Below are 19,084 nucleotides of genomic sequence, written 5' to 3'. Positions count from 1 at the left end.
GCGTCTGTGTGTCAGCCTCCTTGCACTGCGCCATTAAGGAACACTGTTGGGTGAACCTGATCTGTGGCTTCCAGCCCTCCTTAGGGAGACCCAGCAGCATGTAGCTGTGTTGTGGAGCTGTAACTCAAGACTCAGGCATGAATAGCACTCACTGGATAAAGAATAATCTGTGAGGAACACTTCTGTTTTTCTTTTCTTTGTTTGGTAGAGGGGGATTTTAATTGTTGTTTTCAGCCCTTATGTTTGAATTTGGGTATGATAGAGCTTATTCATTGGCATTTATCCACTACCCATGGCTGTTGACTTCATCATTGCCCTGTCTCACCCTGTTGTGGACTCCCCTCACTTCCCTGTCATGTCCTCTTTGTGACAGGGAGTGTCACTTGGGCCTGCTTGAAAGTTTGTGTGAAGTAGGATCACTCACCTGTGCAGATGTGGCTGTCTAATCTGGTGTGAGTGTCTTGTACTCCACAACCCATGCAGGGTACAATAGCCAGGAGATTACCAGTGAATAAAAAACAGCTCCTCTTTAGAGCTGGTCTGTGTGTTCCATGTGTTTAATAAGTTCACTTCTCCCATTCATTTAGCCAGTAACATTATGACTCCAGCCCATAAGCTCAGCATGCATACTCACTGTCAGCTAAGCCATATAACCATGGGCTCCTCTATGAAATCCATTTTTAAATCATGTTCAATCCTCACTTCAAACAGGGAACGTTATGAAACCTGGCATGGTCTGGTGAGAGAGCGAGAGAGAGAGAGATATCATCAAAGAGGCCCTGCTATCCTGGCGTCCGTCCAGATCTCGCCATACACATCACACCCTGCATCCCCGCTCTGCTCCAAAGGAACACTAACTGACTAGTGTACTCTCCAATGCGTTTCCCCTCTAGCCCCCTAGCTAGCTCTTCCATGTGGTTAGTTGGTTGCTGATGGTGGGTTTTCACACGACCGTTAGCTTCAAAAGACCACAGAATAATTTTTACAACCTGGGCTAATGAACGTGGGAGCCCTGCTTATCCAGACTCCTGTACTCTACAACAGGGGTTCCCAAACTTTTTCACTCAGGCCCACGTTCCAGCATTGGGGAACATCCCACGCCCCCCTGCACGTCACGTCTATTTCTATGGACACAAACTGTTCACACACCTCTTGTTGGTGGGGATAAAATGTTGCAGGTTGAAAGCTTATTTCCTGCAATTCTACACATTTTGTCATGGGGTGCAGAGAACATTTTGCCGTTTTAAGCTCATTTTCTTGCAATTCTGTACATTTTGCCATGTCTAATGTGTATTCATGTGATATTTGACTGACTCAAACATTACAACAAAATCTATAAGCTAAAAAACGTTAGTGTGACGTAATACACCGGGAGTCAGGAAGTAGTGCATAAGGTGATTTTTTTATAAAGAAACGATACAGATGAACAAACATGAGTGTACAGAAAGTGAAAGAAAACAATACTACCTAATGACTGATGTCAACTGACGGCTAAAGAAAGGGGGAGTAATCACAGAGAAAATGATGACCAGGTGTGCGTCATGATGGGGAGCAGGTGTGCGTAATAATAGTTGCCAGGGCCAGTGGTTAGTAGACTGGCACGGTGAGCGCCGGAAGAAGGGATCACGAGTAGGCGTGACAGTAAGCTCACATGGGCTTGTTGATCTGGACATTTCTGACAAGTTATAAATAGCTCTCTTAGGTATGCAATAAATTACATGACGAGGATAACTGATGATGCACCTTGTGCATTCTACTATTGCATCTTTCAAGAGTTCATTGAAATAGTTCTTATTTTTTTTAAATGGGGGGGACCACAGTTTGGGAACCACTGTGGGTCCACAAGACAGGAGAGTTTTACCCATGATTTTAACCAATGATGTATATAAACCCTGGATTGCTGATTCTATGTATTGGCCATTGAGAGGCTTTGAAGCCACCGGTCGGCCATATTGGTACTCCCCAGTAGGAGCAGGCCTTCATAGGAATGAATGGAATTCTACAGCAGTGGAGGCTGGTGGGAGTAGCTACAGGAGGACGGGCTCATTGTAATGTCTGTTTGGGCTTCTTGCGGTCAATTTGCAGTCTACAAATTATTTGTAATTATGTTTCGGCCCCCCGACCATCCGCTCAAGAAAAAAATAGGCCCACGGGTGTTGATGATCCCTGGTCTAGTGTTATGATTAAACAGATATTGTATACGCATGGACAAAAAACATACGCACACACACGTCAATACTTACTGTATATGACAGTTGGTGAGAGGCCTCATGCAGTCTCACACTCAGATCTCTACCCCCTAGATGAGACTGATTAATCAAATCAAATGTATTTATATAGCCCTTCTTACATCAGCTGATATCTCAAAGTGCTGTACAGAAACCCAGCCTAAAACCCCAAACAGCAAGCAATGCAGGTGTAGAAGCACGGTGGCTAGGAAAAACTCCCTAGAAAGGCCAAAACCTAGGAAGAAACCTAGAGAGGAACCAGGCTATGAGGGGTGGCCAGTCCTCTTCTGGCTGTGCCGGGTGGAGATTATAACAGAACATGGCTAAGATGTTAAAATGTTCATAAATGACCAGCATGGTCAAATAATAATAATCACAGTAGTTGTCAAGGGTGCAACAAGGCAACACCTCAGGAGTAAATGTCAGTTGGCTTTTCATAGCCGATCATTGAGAGTATCTCTACCGCTCCTGCTGTCTCTAGAGAGTTGAAAACAGCAGGTCTGGGACAGGTAGCACGTCCGGTGAACAGGTCAGGGTTCCATAGCCGCAGGCAGAACAGTTGAAACTGGAGCAGCAGCACGGCCAGGCGGCCAGATTACTCACAGACACACTCAGCTCTCTACTCCAGATGAGACTGATTACTCACAGACACACTCCGATGTCTACTCCAGATGAGACTGATTACTCACAGACACACTCAGATGTCTACTCCAGATGAGACTGATTACTCACAGACACACTCAGATCTCTACTCCAGATGAGACTGATTACTCACAGACACACTCCGATGTCTACTCCAGATGAGACTGATTACTCACAGACACACTCAGATCTCTACTCCAGATGAGACTGATTACTCACAGACACACTCAGATGTCTACTCCAGATGAGACTGATTACTCACAGACACACTCAGACCTCCTCTGTAGAACAAGGCTAGACAGGCCTGGAAGGTAGGAGACAGGCTTAAAGCTGCACTCCAGGCTCCTTTTCACCTAATTTATCACCTGATTTACTTAATAAAAGGCACATCTCAATAGGTGGTCCAGGTATGACATCACATGGCACAAGTGGGGGGGTGGGCCTTTCCTCTTTTGTCCTGTGTTGCGTCTCAATTGTTCCCGCAAGCAGGGGGGGGGCGATGACATCATATCAGACAGTCAGACCCACTCCTTTGATGGCCTATACCTTGACGTTTGCAATTGTTTGCAATATTGTTTTTCAACAGGAAAGGTTTTTAAAAAATAGCTGGAATAGGACTTTAACAAAGGCCTTGCTCTTAAGGTTTTGGGCAGTTCACAATGTGCATTGCGTCTCGTGTGTGTGTGTGTATTTGTGCACCTTAGGACACCAGTAAGTTGCTCTAAAGTTAAGCATGCATGCTTAGGGTAGATCAAAATGGAACAACTTGTATGGAAAATACAAATACAATGTATATTTATTGGTCTTAAATTCCACATTAATGCAGTAGTAAGCAATTGGAAAAACCTGTAGGCTGTGGTTTCAGATGGTATTTACTTCTGCTAATGAGTAAACCTGGTGTGTTTATGCTGAGAGTTAAGAAAGTCATATGAAATGACATACTGTAAATTACCTGCCCCATGGATATTTCACTCATCAATTAAAAGCGGAGACTGAAGTAGCATATGTTGCATTGAATCACCAAACTTTCCACAGACCCAAAGCATGAAATTAATGTAGGTATAAATACGGAGTGGCAACAGATACAGAGTTTCTATATCCCAATTTGCCCAGTCCAAAAATATGGATATTTCTGTGCATGTGCAGGATTTATTTTTACCTCCGCTGCCTACGTAGCGGCTGTACTGAGTGCTCCGCTGCCGCTCCCCCGCTTTGATCGCCTTTGTCTGGTCACTGGTGTAGCCTACAAACTTAATGTTGTACACAAAACTGTTGTAACTATTGCATTCCATGCGTCAGTAAGCATAAGCCCGATTTCATGTTATTTTTTCAGGAGGGGAGTAGGGAACATGCAGCTATTTACATACAAAATACATTATCGACATGTTCATACAAACTTGGTTGTCAGTATTGCAAACATAGGCATGACACAAACAGACAGTCTAGCAATTGCATGTTCTCCTTACAGTAGCTGCTGAGTTACATGATTAGATAAGTATTCAACCCACTGAGTCAATACATATTAGAATCACCTTTGACAGCGATTACAGCTGTGAGTCTTTCTGGGTAAGTCTCTTAGAGCTTTCCACACCTGGATTGTGCAACATTTGCTCATCATTTGTTTCTAAATTCTTAAAAGCTTTGTCAAATTGATTGTTAATCATTGCTAGACTACCAATTTCAGGTCTTTCCATAGATTATCAAGCAGATTTTAAGTCAAAACTGTAACTTGGCCACTCAGGAACATTCACTGTCTTCTAGGTAAGCAACTCCAGTGTAGATCTGGCCTTGTGTTTTAAGTTATTATCCAGATGAATGGTGAATTCATCTCCCAGTGTTTGGTGGAAAGCAGACTGAACCAGGTTTTCCTCTAGGATTTTGCTTGTTCTTAGCTCCATTCCGTTTAGTTTTTATCTTGAAAAGCTCCCCAGTTCTTAACAAATACAAGCATACCCATAACATGATGCAGCCACCATTATGCTTGAAAATATGGAGAGTGGTACTCAGTAATGTGTTGTATTGGATTTGCCCCCAAACATAACACTTTGTATTCAGGACAAAAAGTGAATTGCTTTGCCACATTTTTTGCGGTATTACTTTAGTGCCTCGTTGCGAACAGGATGCATGTTTTGGAATATATTTTTTCTTCCTTCTTTTCACTCGGTCAATTAGGTTAGTACTGTGGAGTAAGTACAATGTTGTTGATCCCTCAATTTTATCTTTTTATCTCACAATTAAACTCTGTAACTGTTTTAAAGTCACCATTGGCCTCATGGTGAAATCCCTGAGCAGTTTCCTTCCTCTCCGGCAGCAGAGTTAGGAAGGACACCTGTATCTTTGTAGTGACTGTTTTGTATTGATACACCATCCAAAGTGTAATTAATAAGTTCACCATGCTCAAAGGGATATTCAATGTTTTTATTATTTTTACCGGTCTACCCTTCTTTGGGAGCCATTGGAAAACCTCCCTGGTCTTCGTGGTGAATCTGTGTTACAAATTCACTGCTCGACTGAGGGACCTTACAGACAATTGAATGTGTGGGGTACAGAGATGAGGTAGTCATTCAAAAATCATGTTAAACAATATTATTGCCAGGCTTGCCATAACAAAGGGGTTGAATACTTATTGACTCAAGACATTTTAGGTTTTCATTTTTTATTAATTTGCGAAAATTTTTAAAAACTAAATTCTACTTTTACCTTATGGGGTATTGTGTGTAGGCCAGTGACAAAAAAATCAAAATTTAATCAATTTTAAATTCAGGCTGTAACACAACAAAATGTGGAATAAGTCAAGAGGTGTGAATATTTTCTGTAGGCCCTGTCTGAGGTTCATACTGTGGAATGCAGTGGTTGGTTTTGATGTTTCAAGTTTTGATGTCACATGCACTAGTACAGTGAAATGGCTTTCTTGCAAGTTCCAAACCCAACAATGCAGTAATCAATAACAATGTAACACTAAAAAGAACATAAGGTAGAACAAAAACACACAATAAATAAAAATAAGAAGAACAGAAGAAAGTAAGTAAGCATAATATATAGAGGGTCAGTCAGTTCTAGTACCATATTTACAATGTGCAGGGATACTGGAGTGATAGGTAGATATGGACAATGCATTTGCAAAAGTATTCATACCCCTTGACTTTTTCCAAATTTTGTTATGTTACAGCCTTATTCTAAAATTGATTAAATTGTTTTTTTCCCTCATCAATCTACACACAATACCCCATAAAAACAGGTTTTTAGATTTTTTTTTGCAAATGTATTAAAAATAAAAATCTGAAATATCACATTTACATAAGTATTCAGACCCTTTACTCAGTACTTTGTTGATGCATCTTTGGCAGTGATTACAGCCTCGAGTCTTCTTGGGTATGACGCTACAAGCTGGCACACCTGTATTTGTGGAGTTTTTCCCATTCTTCTCTACAGATCCTCTCAAGCTCTGTCAGGTTGGATGGGGAGCTTCGCTGCTCAGCTATTTTCAGGTCCCTTCAGAGATGTTAGATGGTTGACTTTGGTTGATTCAGAGGTCAACTTCAATTCTTGACTGGTTGATAAGCAGATGTTTTTTGGTGGTTGTGCGTGCCTGTGTGTTTGTGCGTGCGTGCGTGTGTATACTGTATGTGTATGTGTGTGTGTGTGTGTGTGTCGGGTAATCCCAGATAAACAGAGATTGTAACAGCTAGGCCATAATGAGCAGCCTACTTGTTGGAGCCGCATGTGCTGCTGCTAGTCAGAAGAGGAGAGCTGAGGACCAATCAGAACAAACCTGGAGGACTGCTGTCCAGATGCCTACTGGCTCAGAGGAGAGCTGAGGACCAATCAGAACAAACCTGGAGGACTGCTGTCCAGATGCCTCCTGGCTCAGAAGACTCTAATGTGACTGTTGAGACAGACTTTTGGAACGGTTCCCAATCACAGTCAAAAAGGAATACCTATTCCCTACAGTGACTTCTATGATTAAATAAATCAACTGTGACCTCTGGGCCTCAAATTAGAGACTGGTTGACACAGTGGCTATTACCAAAGTTTTGCTAAACCACTGTTAACCTTACCTCATAAAAGTTATTATTTGCGCTAAGACAGTTAGCAGAAGATTTGGTTAGATGTTAATATTGGTTTTATGATAACACATACCACTGTGTACTTTCCTTCTCTGAAACTGAAATGGACACAGTGACGTGTGATACAGTAGTGATTACTCTTGTGTTTGCATAGGTGTGAGTTCATTTTGCTATCAATGCAAGATGATATGTGACCCTGCGAAGGTGACTAGATTTGACGTCCTACACACCATCCTCGTCCACCGTCTGTATAGGTCTAGTAGTGGACAATGTTGAGTAGTTGTCTAACTGACAGGGGAACTATCTCAGGTATGGGTCACAAAGTGACATTCGGTGGCCGTCAACAAATCAGTCAACAACAGCTTCATAAAGTAGAAAGTAGGAACTAATTGAGATGGAAGGGGAAGTCAACGTGAGGCCAAGGTGAAGTCCCGGGGTGCGTATAGGCCAAGGTGAAGTCCTGCAGTGCGTATAGGCCAAGGTGAAGTCCTGCAGTGCGTATAGGCCAAGGTGAAGTCCTGCAGTGCGTATAGGCCAAGGTGAAGTCCTGCAGTGTGAATAGGCCAAGGTGTTGTTTGTTAGGGATCCAATGACCAAGAAAAAATCTGATTTCATGTTGTTATGCAATATGATAGGACAAAGAAATGTTTATTTTGCATGATTTCTACACCCACAGTTTCATAACATGTGTGTTTTTTGTAATGTAAGCTACAAAACCTGCAACAAGAACCTCCGATCATATCAAATCACCAGGGAGAACACCAGTATATTCTAAGCAAGCAGAATAACACATGGAACCATATGTAGAAACACTAGTGGCTCGGCTGAATGGGGTCGACGTGTGGTGGGAGGGATGGTTTGGATCAGGAGTGACCCCCCCAACGCAGTCCTCACTGAACCATGGCAGCCTGAGAACAGGTCAAGCGAGAGGGTCAGGCGGGCACCACCTCGCAGGTCAGGGGTGGGTTTGGCAGGAACACACATCCTGTTGCTGTGTCACACCAGGCCCTAGTGGATAACTCATTTCCTGTCTGGGCTGTGTTTGTCTGTGGTTGAATTGACATGTATGCAGAGTATGCATGCATGTGTGTCTCCCCTTGTCCTGTCTGCCAATTCCATCTAACTTACTTCACTCTGTTTTCCTCTCTTTTCTCTTTCTCTGTTTTCTATGGCCCCTAGGCTCTGCTGACGCCTCTAGCTCCACACCCTGATTTGTGGTTCCACGGCTGTTTCACTGTAGCCCTCTAAAGTGGCTCATTGTAGCCGGACACAGGCAATTAACACATATTCACCGCTTCCTTTCCCCACCACAAGGCCTCCTGGGTATTTATCCCAACACACTGCTCTTAGACTTGGTTAGTAATTTCCTCCTAATTGAGGTTGTGTGTAATTTGTGTGTATTTTTTGAGCCTTTTCCTAATGCTACTGCTAATGCTTACATGTTTCCCACTGCGGTCTGTGGGAGTTTGGGGCTAAAGCCAGAGACATGGGGCCTACGGTAGAGAGGCCCTGAGCAGTCCTGAGGCTCAGCAGTTCCTCTGGGACAGTTCTTATGTTCTGGCACGGTCATCTCATTTATTGTCCATTCTACTGATCTTATGTTCTGCAACAGTCATCTAATTTATAGTCCATTCTACTGATCTTCCTAGCTTGCTAGCTGCTCTAGAATCAATACAGTCCCATGCATTGATTGGTCAAATGTCACACTGACTGTGGGTCTCTAGGGCCAAATATGCCTGCAGCATGTACTATTTACACGTATTGAACATCAGATGAGGGCTAATGAGGCCCTAGTTATCCATAACAACACCGGGGTGTTACTGTTTTTACATCATTCTATTAAGTATTGCATGACAATATAGATGTGACTTCCTGTTGCAATAGGAGTGGATCAATAGAGCCAGGGGAAATACAATATGCAACGTTCGACAGACAGCAACAAACACAGTGCCTTCAGAAAGTATTCATACCCCTTGACTTATTCCACATTTCTTTGTTACAGCCTGAATTCAAAATGGATTAAATCGTTTTTTCCCCCTACACACAATATCGTATAATGACAAAGTGAAAACATGTTTTTAGACATTTTTGCTAATGTATTGAAAATGAAATACAGAAATATTTAATTTACTTAAGTATTCACACCTCTGAGTCAATACTTTGTAGAAGCACCTTTGCCGGCGATTACAGCTTTGAGTCTTCTCTTGGACTTCATGGTATAGTTTCTGCTCTGACATACACTGTCAACTATGGTGTGTGTTTCTTCTTCCACTTGACACTCATTCTAATTCTATGAATGCTAATTCACAGAATTAGAATTTGTGTAAAGTGGCCATATTTATTGGATCGTAGTCTAGGTCTGCTTGCTTTATAATATTTAACCATTTGACCTAATTTGGTATCTTTCTTGAGTGAGGGTTTAAGTGTTCTCCGCCTCGTCGGTGATTGGTCAACAGTACTACTCCTAGTAGGAATGGGAACATTAAGTGTTTGTTGTCATTCAACGAGAGACGATTCGTTTTCATGCACATTTTGCCAAATTTTTTCTCTTCTCTTCTCATACTTTAGGAGTATGCGAGAACAGATGGTCGCTTCGCCTAGCCGATGTATGCGGACGCCTTAAGAGGGTAGAGAGGGTGGAGAAGTTTTGGACGTTGAGGCTTTTAGGCTGCCATCTGCCTCCTTGCAGTACTCCTGTTGGAATCATGATCAATATCATCCCAGGCTGTAGATGTACAACATAACCACCAATTCAATCTAAAACAAACAAGTGCATCTTTGCATTATCATCACAATTGGCAAGCTACTACACCACTTTCAGAGGTAGCATGTAGTAAAAACCTGTGACACTGTGGTGACCCAGCTGGCAGTTATTGATATTTAGACACATGGGTTGCATCACAGTCAGGCATGCCCTGTGTGGTTTCAGTGTGACGTAGAGAGGACGTCAGTGGAGGGTTTGTAATACTGCCATGATGCACTCAACGGGGACAAGAGGAAATTGATTGTTCACTTATTTCTCTGGTTTCACTGCTGTTGTCATTCGAAAGAGAGAGCTGCCCAGAGTTAGGTATTTCCTGGAGTTACCTGTGTCACATTCTGGCCGGGTGTGAGGAGGATATTTGAAAATGTGAAAGCTGTCTCTCTCTAATTTGAGGCTATGAAAGGAAAGAGAAAGACTACAGAAAGAAAGAGATGAGGGTGAAAACAGGATGGATTATTGTCATAACGGTATGATCTAAAAGAACACTGATTGTATCCCATCAGTCTCCTCTAAAGCACACGTTGAATACATTCATGCAGAGCATACAATACAATTTTTTTCATGGTTTGGTTTCTAATTAGAATTTTAGCCAGGCTCTGTTGCTGTGTCTACAGTGTGAAATTGCCATTTCTTACGATGCAGCACCCTGCAGGAAGGAGGACATATCAAGATTATCTCCTTGAACCAGTTCCTGCCTGGGAAAATGGGCCATTGTGTGAAAGGGCAGATTGCTGCCTTACATCATGATTACAGCCCCAGTACCACAGCTAGCGATGTGGCATTTTCAAAATGACCAACACACACGATTGTCCTCTTCGACAGGGACTTAGAGTCAGGTCCATTCTGGTTGCTTTATCTCTCCGGTGCTGTGGTTCAATGGCAGAACTCCCCCTGGCTTCCCTGTGAACCCCTGCTCCCTGAACTTCCTGTGTAGCTATGTGTTTAGTTAACATGTACAGTATATCTGCTGTCAGGGGTTGTTGCTATTTCTGGATCTCGTCTATCACTGAACTCTGTTATCTGTCATACTAAGTGTGTGTTGCTGTTCATTAGACCATGTGTCCGGTCTGTTAATGAATGGCTGTTCTATTTCCCCCTGTTTTATGTCTGGCTTCGCCTGGATGCAGAGTGAGGTGTGTGTGTGTGTGTCTGTCTGTCTGTCTACCTGTCTGTCTACCTGTCTGTCTTGTAAAGGGTTGTGGACTATATACAGTACCAGTCAAAAGTTTGGACACACCAACTCATTCAAGGATTTTTATTTTTTTAAACTATTTTCTACATTGTAGAATAATAGTGACGACATCAAAACTATGAAATAACACATATGGAATCATGTAGCAACCAAAACAAATCAAAATATAATTTATATTTGACATTCTTCAAAGTAGCCACCCTTTGCCTTGATGACAGCTTTGCACACTCTTGGCATTCTCTCAACCAGCTTCACCTGGAATGCTTTTCCAACAGTCTTGAAGGAGTTCCCACATATGCTTTCCTTCACTCTGCGGTCCAACTCATCCCAAACCATCTCAATTGGGTTGAGGTCGGGTGATTGTGGAGGCCAGGTCATCTGATGCAGCACTCCATCACTCTCCTTCTTGGTCAAATAGCCCTTACACAGCCTGGAGGTGTGTTGGGTCATTGTCCTGTTGAAAAATAAATGATAGTCCCACTAAGCGCAAACCAGATGGGATGGCGTATCGCTGCAGAATGCTGTGGTAGCTATGCTGGTTAAGTGTGCCTTGAATTATGAATAAATCACTGACAGTGTCACCAGCAAAGCACCCCCACACAATCACACCTCCTCCTCCATGCTTCACGGTGGGAAACACAAATGCAGAGATCATCCGTTCACATACTCTGCGTCTCACAAAGACACGTCAGTTTCTGTCAGTTTTTATCCTGAAAGCCACCACAGCCTGGTTTCCTTTTCTTCAGGAAGTAGCTATGGAGCCTCAGTGGATGTCTCACCCAGCTTCCTGCCAGAATGGAGAGGAGACACCTAACAGCACAGTGGCAGGGTGTTCATGTGGACATCCTGACAGAGAAGGGGAGCTACCTCAATCTGAGAGGAACATCTCTGTCTGGGAGAGGGACGCACTTCTGATCATGGTTATCTATCTTACAATATCAGTTGGTGGCGTCCCTCTCACTCATAGATGGTTAGAGAGAGTACAGTAGTACTTTATGAAGGGAGAAATGCACTTGGGGGCCAATATTTTGAAAGCATATATAATGTAGTAATGTTTCTTTCTCTGGAGTTTTGATGTGTATGTATGTATGTGAATAATCCTATGATGTACATACTCTGATACTCAGGTATTCTGTGTTTGAGTAGAGAGCCCCAGCAATAATGCAGGCTCTGATATGTGGATAGCAGATGAGAATGTTTGCTGTGCTCGATGAAGGGAGAGTGCTACATGAAAACATGCACGTGTCCATAACAGAGACTGTACTCCACATGGGCCATATGCTGTCCGTGAGTGTCTCTGTCTGTCAGCCTGTCTGTCTGTCTGTCTGTCTGTCTGTCTGTCTGTCTGTCTGTCTGTCTGTCTGTCTGTCTGTCTGTCTGTCTGTCTGTCAGCCTGTCTCTGTCTGTCTACCTGTGTGTCCCTGTCTGCCTGTCTCATCTTTCTCTCTCTCGCTCTCTCTCTCTGTCTGTCAGCCTGTCTCTGTCTGTCTCTGTCTGTCTACCTGTGTGTCCCTGTCTGCCTGTCTCATCTGTCTCTCTCTCGCTCTCTCTCTCTCTCTGTCTGTCAGCTTGTCTCTGTCTGTCTCTGTCTGTCTGTCTGCCTGCCTGCCTGCCTGTTTGCCTGTCGTTCTCTCTCTCTCTCTCTGTCTGTCTGTCTGTCTGTCTGTCTGTCTGTCTGTCTGTCTGTCTGTCTGTCTGTCTGTCTGTCTGTCTGTCTGTCTGTCTCATACATCTCTACTCACCAGCCAGATCGGGTTCTAAACAGCTTTGCACTGACTGTCTCAGAGTAGACCTCAGGACAAACTCCAGAGGGCCAGTGTTTGACATGAACAGCACACTCTTGTCCACCATCGGTCCTCTGTTTATTCTGTAGATCCACCCTCGTTGGTATATAGTGCTGACATAAGACCTTATATAGATTGCTGCTCTTTGGGTGGCAGCCAAGCAGTGTCCCATCTGAGCACAATACTCTGACAGTTTTGGGGTTTACCTAACCATTGATGTCTCAGCTAGCTTTAAGACCCTGTGGGCCTAGACGTTCACTAAGATGTCTGATTGGCCAAGAGAGAGTTTTAACCCATTAGGATTCAAGAAATTTATAATTTAATTACCAACAAAGCCTGTCATTATGCATCACCAGAAAGCTGTCAGGCTTCCCTCAGATGTGTGACATTATTGGAGCCATCAAAGCAGAGGCTGTTGTCCACCATTTTGGGTTCCTTTCTTTTAGTTTATAGTTCTGTGGGGATGATTGTGTATTCTATTATAGGAATTCAAACACAAAGAAACATTGGATGCGGTGGGGGGGGGGTCTAAGAGAGAAGTCTATAAGCCTTGTAATTGTTTCCAGCAGCAGCCGGTTTTGGTTCTAACTTCCACCGTGCTTGCTTATGTTTATACCCTCTGAGGCGGTGAGGGGATGACGTCACACGTGGCCACATACAGTCTGATTGGGCGGCCGATTGGCTGAAGGCTCCTTGTGGAGTTCCTGGAAAGGCCTGTGAGAGAGGGAGGGAGAGTAAAAATAGCCTAGTTTATATTCTGAACAATCTACACACAAAGGCCTTAATTACAAACATTGCTCTGATCCATCTCTATTGAAAGCCTCAACAAGGCAGTTCTTCACAAAGACGACAAAGTCTCACATCTGTGTTTTTATAGAGTTCAAACAATCCCTCTTTCTTGGCAAAGACAACCTCTCTGTTCCAAAACTGGCAATGCCAAAGTGCATAATGTAACTCTCCTATCTATGGCAAACATTGCCATCCACCCAAAACCACTGCTACTACCAAACACTGTCACCCACTGCCTGATGTACAGCAGTGGAACATGTCCTCTCTGCAGCAACATCATTTGACATATTCATTTAATCTTCACTTAGTATGTGGTGATGTGTTAGATTCCATGATGCCTTCGTCTCCCATTGTTTGATCATTGCTGGTCATAGCTACACACCCAATAAGACCATATGAGTAGCAGGCTGTGAGTGTAGCAGAACTCTATCCTCACCAGGCAGGCAGTGGGAGGAGACAGTAGACTGATACTCTCTGACCGTTCCTCTTGGCTGCTGAAGCACAGATAATTGGACACAGGTTCTGTTCTAGTTTTGTTATTGGTGTCTCAGGCCAAGTTTTCATCTGTCACAAAACCCCCAGACAGATCCTGCGTTGGTTAGGCCCAAAAAGTGACATATTGTGACACATTCTCCTGGGAGTGAGGAACCCTGGCAGAGCCGTGGTCAGGTGACGTGACACTTTCCCTCGGTCGTGCAGATGGAGCCGGAGAGAGGATTATGATGTTGATGGTAAACAGATGGGTCATGTGAGGCCACTGGAGTGTAATGTCAGTCCGGTGGCCAGAGGAGCAGGAATGTTTATGTTAGCTGAGCTTTAACTGGATCACGAAGATGAAGCATTCTTGGTCTATGTTTGGACTACTGGGATTGATCCTATAGAGATAAACAGTGGTTTGCGTTAGAGGCCATTGCGGTATGATCCTCTCTGGGATCACCATTCCTTGTCCACTTACGGCCCAGTTATACCAAAACCTACAAAGTAGAAAATAATCTTCAAGTTCTCGCTTTGTATGTGTATCTTCCAAACAGCATGCATAACATCACGTCATCTAGCATAGAGTCAAAGCTAGCTACCAAGACTCCCTTCTCCGATTGGTAATTATACACTCGTGTCGCTGCTCATTTGCATAAACTTGGGACTTTCTGAACTCTGGCTTCTGAGATCGTAGTCGCCGAAGTCGCTGGATGTGTCCTTGTGTATCCTCCCAACCATTGAAAATGGATTGTCTCTGGTGGTTTGATCGCTAGATGTAGTGCCTGGTGTAATCAGGGTATAAAACCAGAGGTCACCTAGCCAGCACACCTTAAGGATGATGGTGGAGCCACACCAAGAGCTTAGCGTCATATAGCTCAGTAGGATACTGACAGAAGCTCTATGTTCTGGTAATTTCTCCTTACTCCTATTAAACAGGCTTTGTGTCAGACAGCCACTCCTTCTGTTGGTGTAAACGTCACATGAGAGTACACAGCGCTCGTTGACGTTAGTGTTACATTCTGGATGTATTGATGACATGATCTGTGTTTGGTACACAACTCAATAATCACTCCTGTAGCCTAACATTTATAATGACACTTTGACTTACATTAAGTCTTCTGTTGTGTTTCAACACTTTTGTGTTGCCTCTTGAATATGCGATATCTAAAAGAAGGGTTTGGGGAGTGGAAGCTGAGCTTGTGGACAGGATGAAGTACATCTGTATTTTCCACCCTGCCTGTATCCCCTGGTCTGACTAAACTATTCCATTCCAACAACCAGACTTAGAAACAGTATTTTTATGAACGGGCAGACATTCAGACCATTTGCTATGAGACTCAAAATTGAGCTCAGGTGCATCCTATTTCCATTGATAATCCTTGAGATGTTTCTACAACTTGATTGGAGTCCACCTGTGGTAAATTCAATTGATTGGACATGATTTGGAAAGGCAAACACCTGTCTATATAGAGCAAAAACCAAGCCATGAGGTCGAAGGAATTGTCGGTAGAGCCCTGAGACAGGATTGTGTTGAGGCACAGATCTGGGGAAGGGTACCAAAAAATGTCTGCAGCATTGAAGGTCCCCAAGAACACATTGGCCTCCATCATTCTTAAATGGAAGAAGTTTGGAACCACCAAGACTCTTTCTAGAGCTGGCCGCCTGGCCAAACAGCAATCGGGGAGAAGGGCCTTGGTCAGGGAGGTGACCAAGAAACCCAATGGTGATTCTGACAGAGCTCCAGAGTTCCTCTGTGGAGATGAGAGAACCTTCCAGAAGACTAACCATCTCTGCAGCACTCCACCAATCAGGCCTTTATGGTAGAGTGGCCAGACGGAAGCCACTCCTCAGTAAAAGGCACATGACAGCTCGCTTGGAGTTTGCCAAAAGGGACCTAAAGAACTCAGACTATGAGAAACAAGATTCTCTGGTCTGATGAAGCCAATATTTAACTCTTTGGCCTGAATGCCAAGCGTCACGTCTGGAGGAAACTTTCCACCATCCCTACGGTGAAGCATGGTGGTGGCAGCATCATGCTGTGGGGATGTTTTTCAGCGGCAGGGACTGGGGGACTAGTCAGGGTCGAGGGTAAGATGAACAGAGCGAAGTACAGAGATCCTTGATGAAAACCCTCCAGCAACCTGGACACTCCCCATCCAACCTGACAGAGCTTGAGAGGGTCTGCAGAGAAGAATTGGAGAAACTCCCCAAATACAGGTGTGCCAGCTTGTAGCGTCATACCCAAGAAGACTTGAGGCTGTAAACGCTGCCAAAAGTGCTTCAACAAAGTACTGAGTAAAGGGTCTGAATACTTAATTAAATGTAATATTTCCATTTTTTATGTGGTATTGTGTGTAGATAATTTAATCCATTTTAGAATAAGGCTGTAACAAAATGTGTAAAAAGTCAAGGGGTCTGAATACTTCCCGAATGCACTGTATATACATAAATATATGTTACACATTGATTCATGAAAACACTGAAGATAAATTGGCCCCTAAAATTCTTGACTGAAGCCCCTCACTGTTACTGCTATTTGATCTGCTGTCTGGCCAGGCTTCTGGAAAGTTCCTATGCTGTTATTTCACAGATTCATATTCACAGTAGAGGTCGACCGATTATGATTTTTCAACGCCGATACCGATACCGATTATTAGAGGACAAAAAAAGCTGATACCGATTAATCGGCCGCTTTTTAAAATGTATTTGTAATAATGACAATTACAACAATACTGAATTAACACTTATTTTAACTTAATATAATACATCAATAAATCAATTTAGCCTCAAATAAATAATGAAACATGTTCAATTTGGTTTAAATAATGCAAAAACAAAGTGTTGGAGAAGAAAGTAAAAGTGCAATATGTGCCATGTAAGAAAGCTAATGTTTAAGTTCCTTGCTCAGAACATGAGAACATATGAAAGCTGGTGATTCCTTTTAACATGAGTCTTCAATATTCCCAGGTAAGAAGTTTTAGGTTGTAGTTATTATAGGAATTATAGAACTATTTCTCTCTATACCATTTGTATTTCATATACCTTTGATTATTGGATGTTCTTATAGGCACTTTAGTATTGCCAGTGTAACAGTATAGCTTCCGTCCCTCTCCTCGCTCCTACCTGGGCTCGAACCAGGAACACATCGACAACAGCCACCCTCGAAGCAGCGTTACCCATGCAGAGCAAGGGGAACAACTACTCCAAGTCTCAGAGTGAGTGACGTTTGAAACGCTATTAGCGCGCACCCCGCTAACTAGCTAGCCATTTCACATCGGTTACACCAGCCTAATCTCGGGAGTTGATAGGCTTGAATTCATAAACAGCAGAGCTGCTGGCAAAATGCACTAAAGTGCTGTTTGAATGAATGCTTACGAGCCTGCTGGTGCCCACCATTGCTCAGTCAGACTGCTCTATCAAATCATAGACTTAATTATAACATAATATCACACAGAAATACGAGCCTTAGGTCATTAATATGGTCGAATCCGGAAACTATCATCTCGAAAACAAAACATTTATTCTTTCAGTGAAATACGGAACCGTTCTGTATTTTATCTAACGGGTGGCATCCATCAGTCTAAATATTCCTGTTACATTGCACAACCTTCAATGTTATGTCATAATTACGTAAAATTCTGGCAAATTAGTTCGCAATGAGCCAGGCGGCCCAAACTGTTGCATATACCCTGACTCTGCGTGAAATGAACGCAAGATAAGTGACACAATTTCACCTGGTTAATATTGCCTGCTAACCTGGATTTCTTTTAGCTAAATATGCAGGTTTAAAAATATATACTTCTGTGTATTGATTTTAAGAAAGGCATTGATGTTTATGGTTAGGTACACGTTGGAGCAACGACAGTCCTTTTTCGCGAATGCGCACCACATCGATTATATGCATCGCAGGACACGCTAGATAAACTAGTAATATCATCAACCATGTGTAGTTATAACTAGTGATTATGATTGATTGTTTTTTATAAGATAAGTTTAATGCTAGCTAGCAACTTACCTTGGCTTCTTACTGCATTCGCGTAACAGGCGGGCTCCTCGTGAGGCAGGTGGTTAGAGCGTTGGACTAGTTAACCGTGGACTAGTTAAGGTTGCAACCCTGTTCCTGGAGAGCAACCATCCTGTAGGTTTTCGCTCTAACCCTAATCTAGCGCACCTGATTCTAATAATTACAGTAACTGGATCAGGCTAGTTATAACTACAGGAGGGTAGCTTGCTCTCCAGGAACAGGTTTGGAGAGCCCTGGTCTAACTGCTCTCCTAGTGGAGACATAGACATGGGGCCCTATTCTATCTTAACTAGTTGAGGTAAAAATAGGGTTCCTCCAGTGTAGTGAGGAATGTTTGAATTAGATTTTTCATTTCACATTGCCTTGTTTTGTTGAAAATGTTGTTGAGTAACTAGTTGAATTCTGATCTCACTGCTGAGCTTAGTCCGACATTGCCCATTAACCAGTTGTTATTGTTTTGGGAAGATATTATACCATGCTCCCTCTCTCCTGACCGATTAGTGTGTGTGTGATGTGACAGGTGTTCTAATTGTGTGTGTTTTGTCTATCGGCAGGTTGCAGGAAAGGAGTACTCCCTGTGGGATGACTTCCTGGTTTATGGCAGATGTGACCGTGGACAGGAAATGACCTTGGGAGAGTTGCTGCTACACATCAAGGTATCTCAGCCTCCCTTTTATTACTCAGCCAAGACAATCTTTGGCACTGTATATCTCAATTATAGAAACGTGTTTTAGCATGCACGCACTGTTATACATATTACACAGAGCTACGCATTGTATGCATGCATTTTCAAACAAACATTGACAGATGCTGTACACACTCAGAGCACAAACATATGTAATGGTCAGGCTTCTGCAACATGCAACAATTTCAAAGATGTTACTGAGTTACAGTTCATATAAGGAAATCAGTCAATTTAAATGAATGCTTTAGGCCCATATCTATGGATTTCACATGACTGGGAATACAGATATTAATCTGTTGGTCACAGATACCTTAATAAAAAAGGTAGGGCGTAGATCAGAAAACCAGTCCGTATCTGGTGTGACCACCATTTGCCTCATGCAGCGTGACACATCTCATTCGCATGTAGTTGATCAGGCTGTTGATTGTGGAA

General features: G+C 43.0%; 1 protein-coding gene across 1 annotated transcript in view; it reads left to right on the top strand.

The window, feature by feature from the left end:
• Positions 1 to 19,084, top strand: part of uba7 (ubiquitin-like modifier activating enzyme 7) — a 78,204-nt gene that overhangs the window by 53,686 nt on the left and 5,434 nt on the right. The window contains exon 22 of the mRNA XM_039007533.1: positions 18,522 to 18,623. Coding sequence (XP_038863461.1) covers positions 18,522 to 18,623 — 102 coding nt within the window. The remainder of the gene's footprint in view (positions 1 to 18,521; positions 18,624 to 19,084) is intronic.

This window comes from Salvelinus namaycush, chromosome 2 (assembly GCF_016432855.1).
Source record: "Salvelinus namaycush isolate Seneca chromosome 2, SaNama_1.0, whole genome shotgun sequence".
Classification (NCBI taxonomy): domain Eukaryota; kingdom Metazoa; phylum Chordata; class Actinopteri; order Salmoniformes; family Salmonidae; genus Salvelinus; species Salvelinus namaycush.
This window is presented reverse-complemented; position numbering and strand designations above follow the sequence as displayed.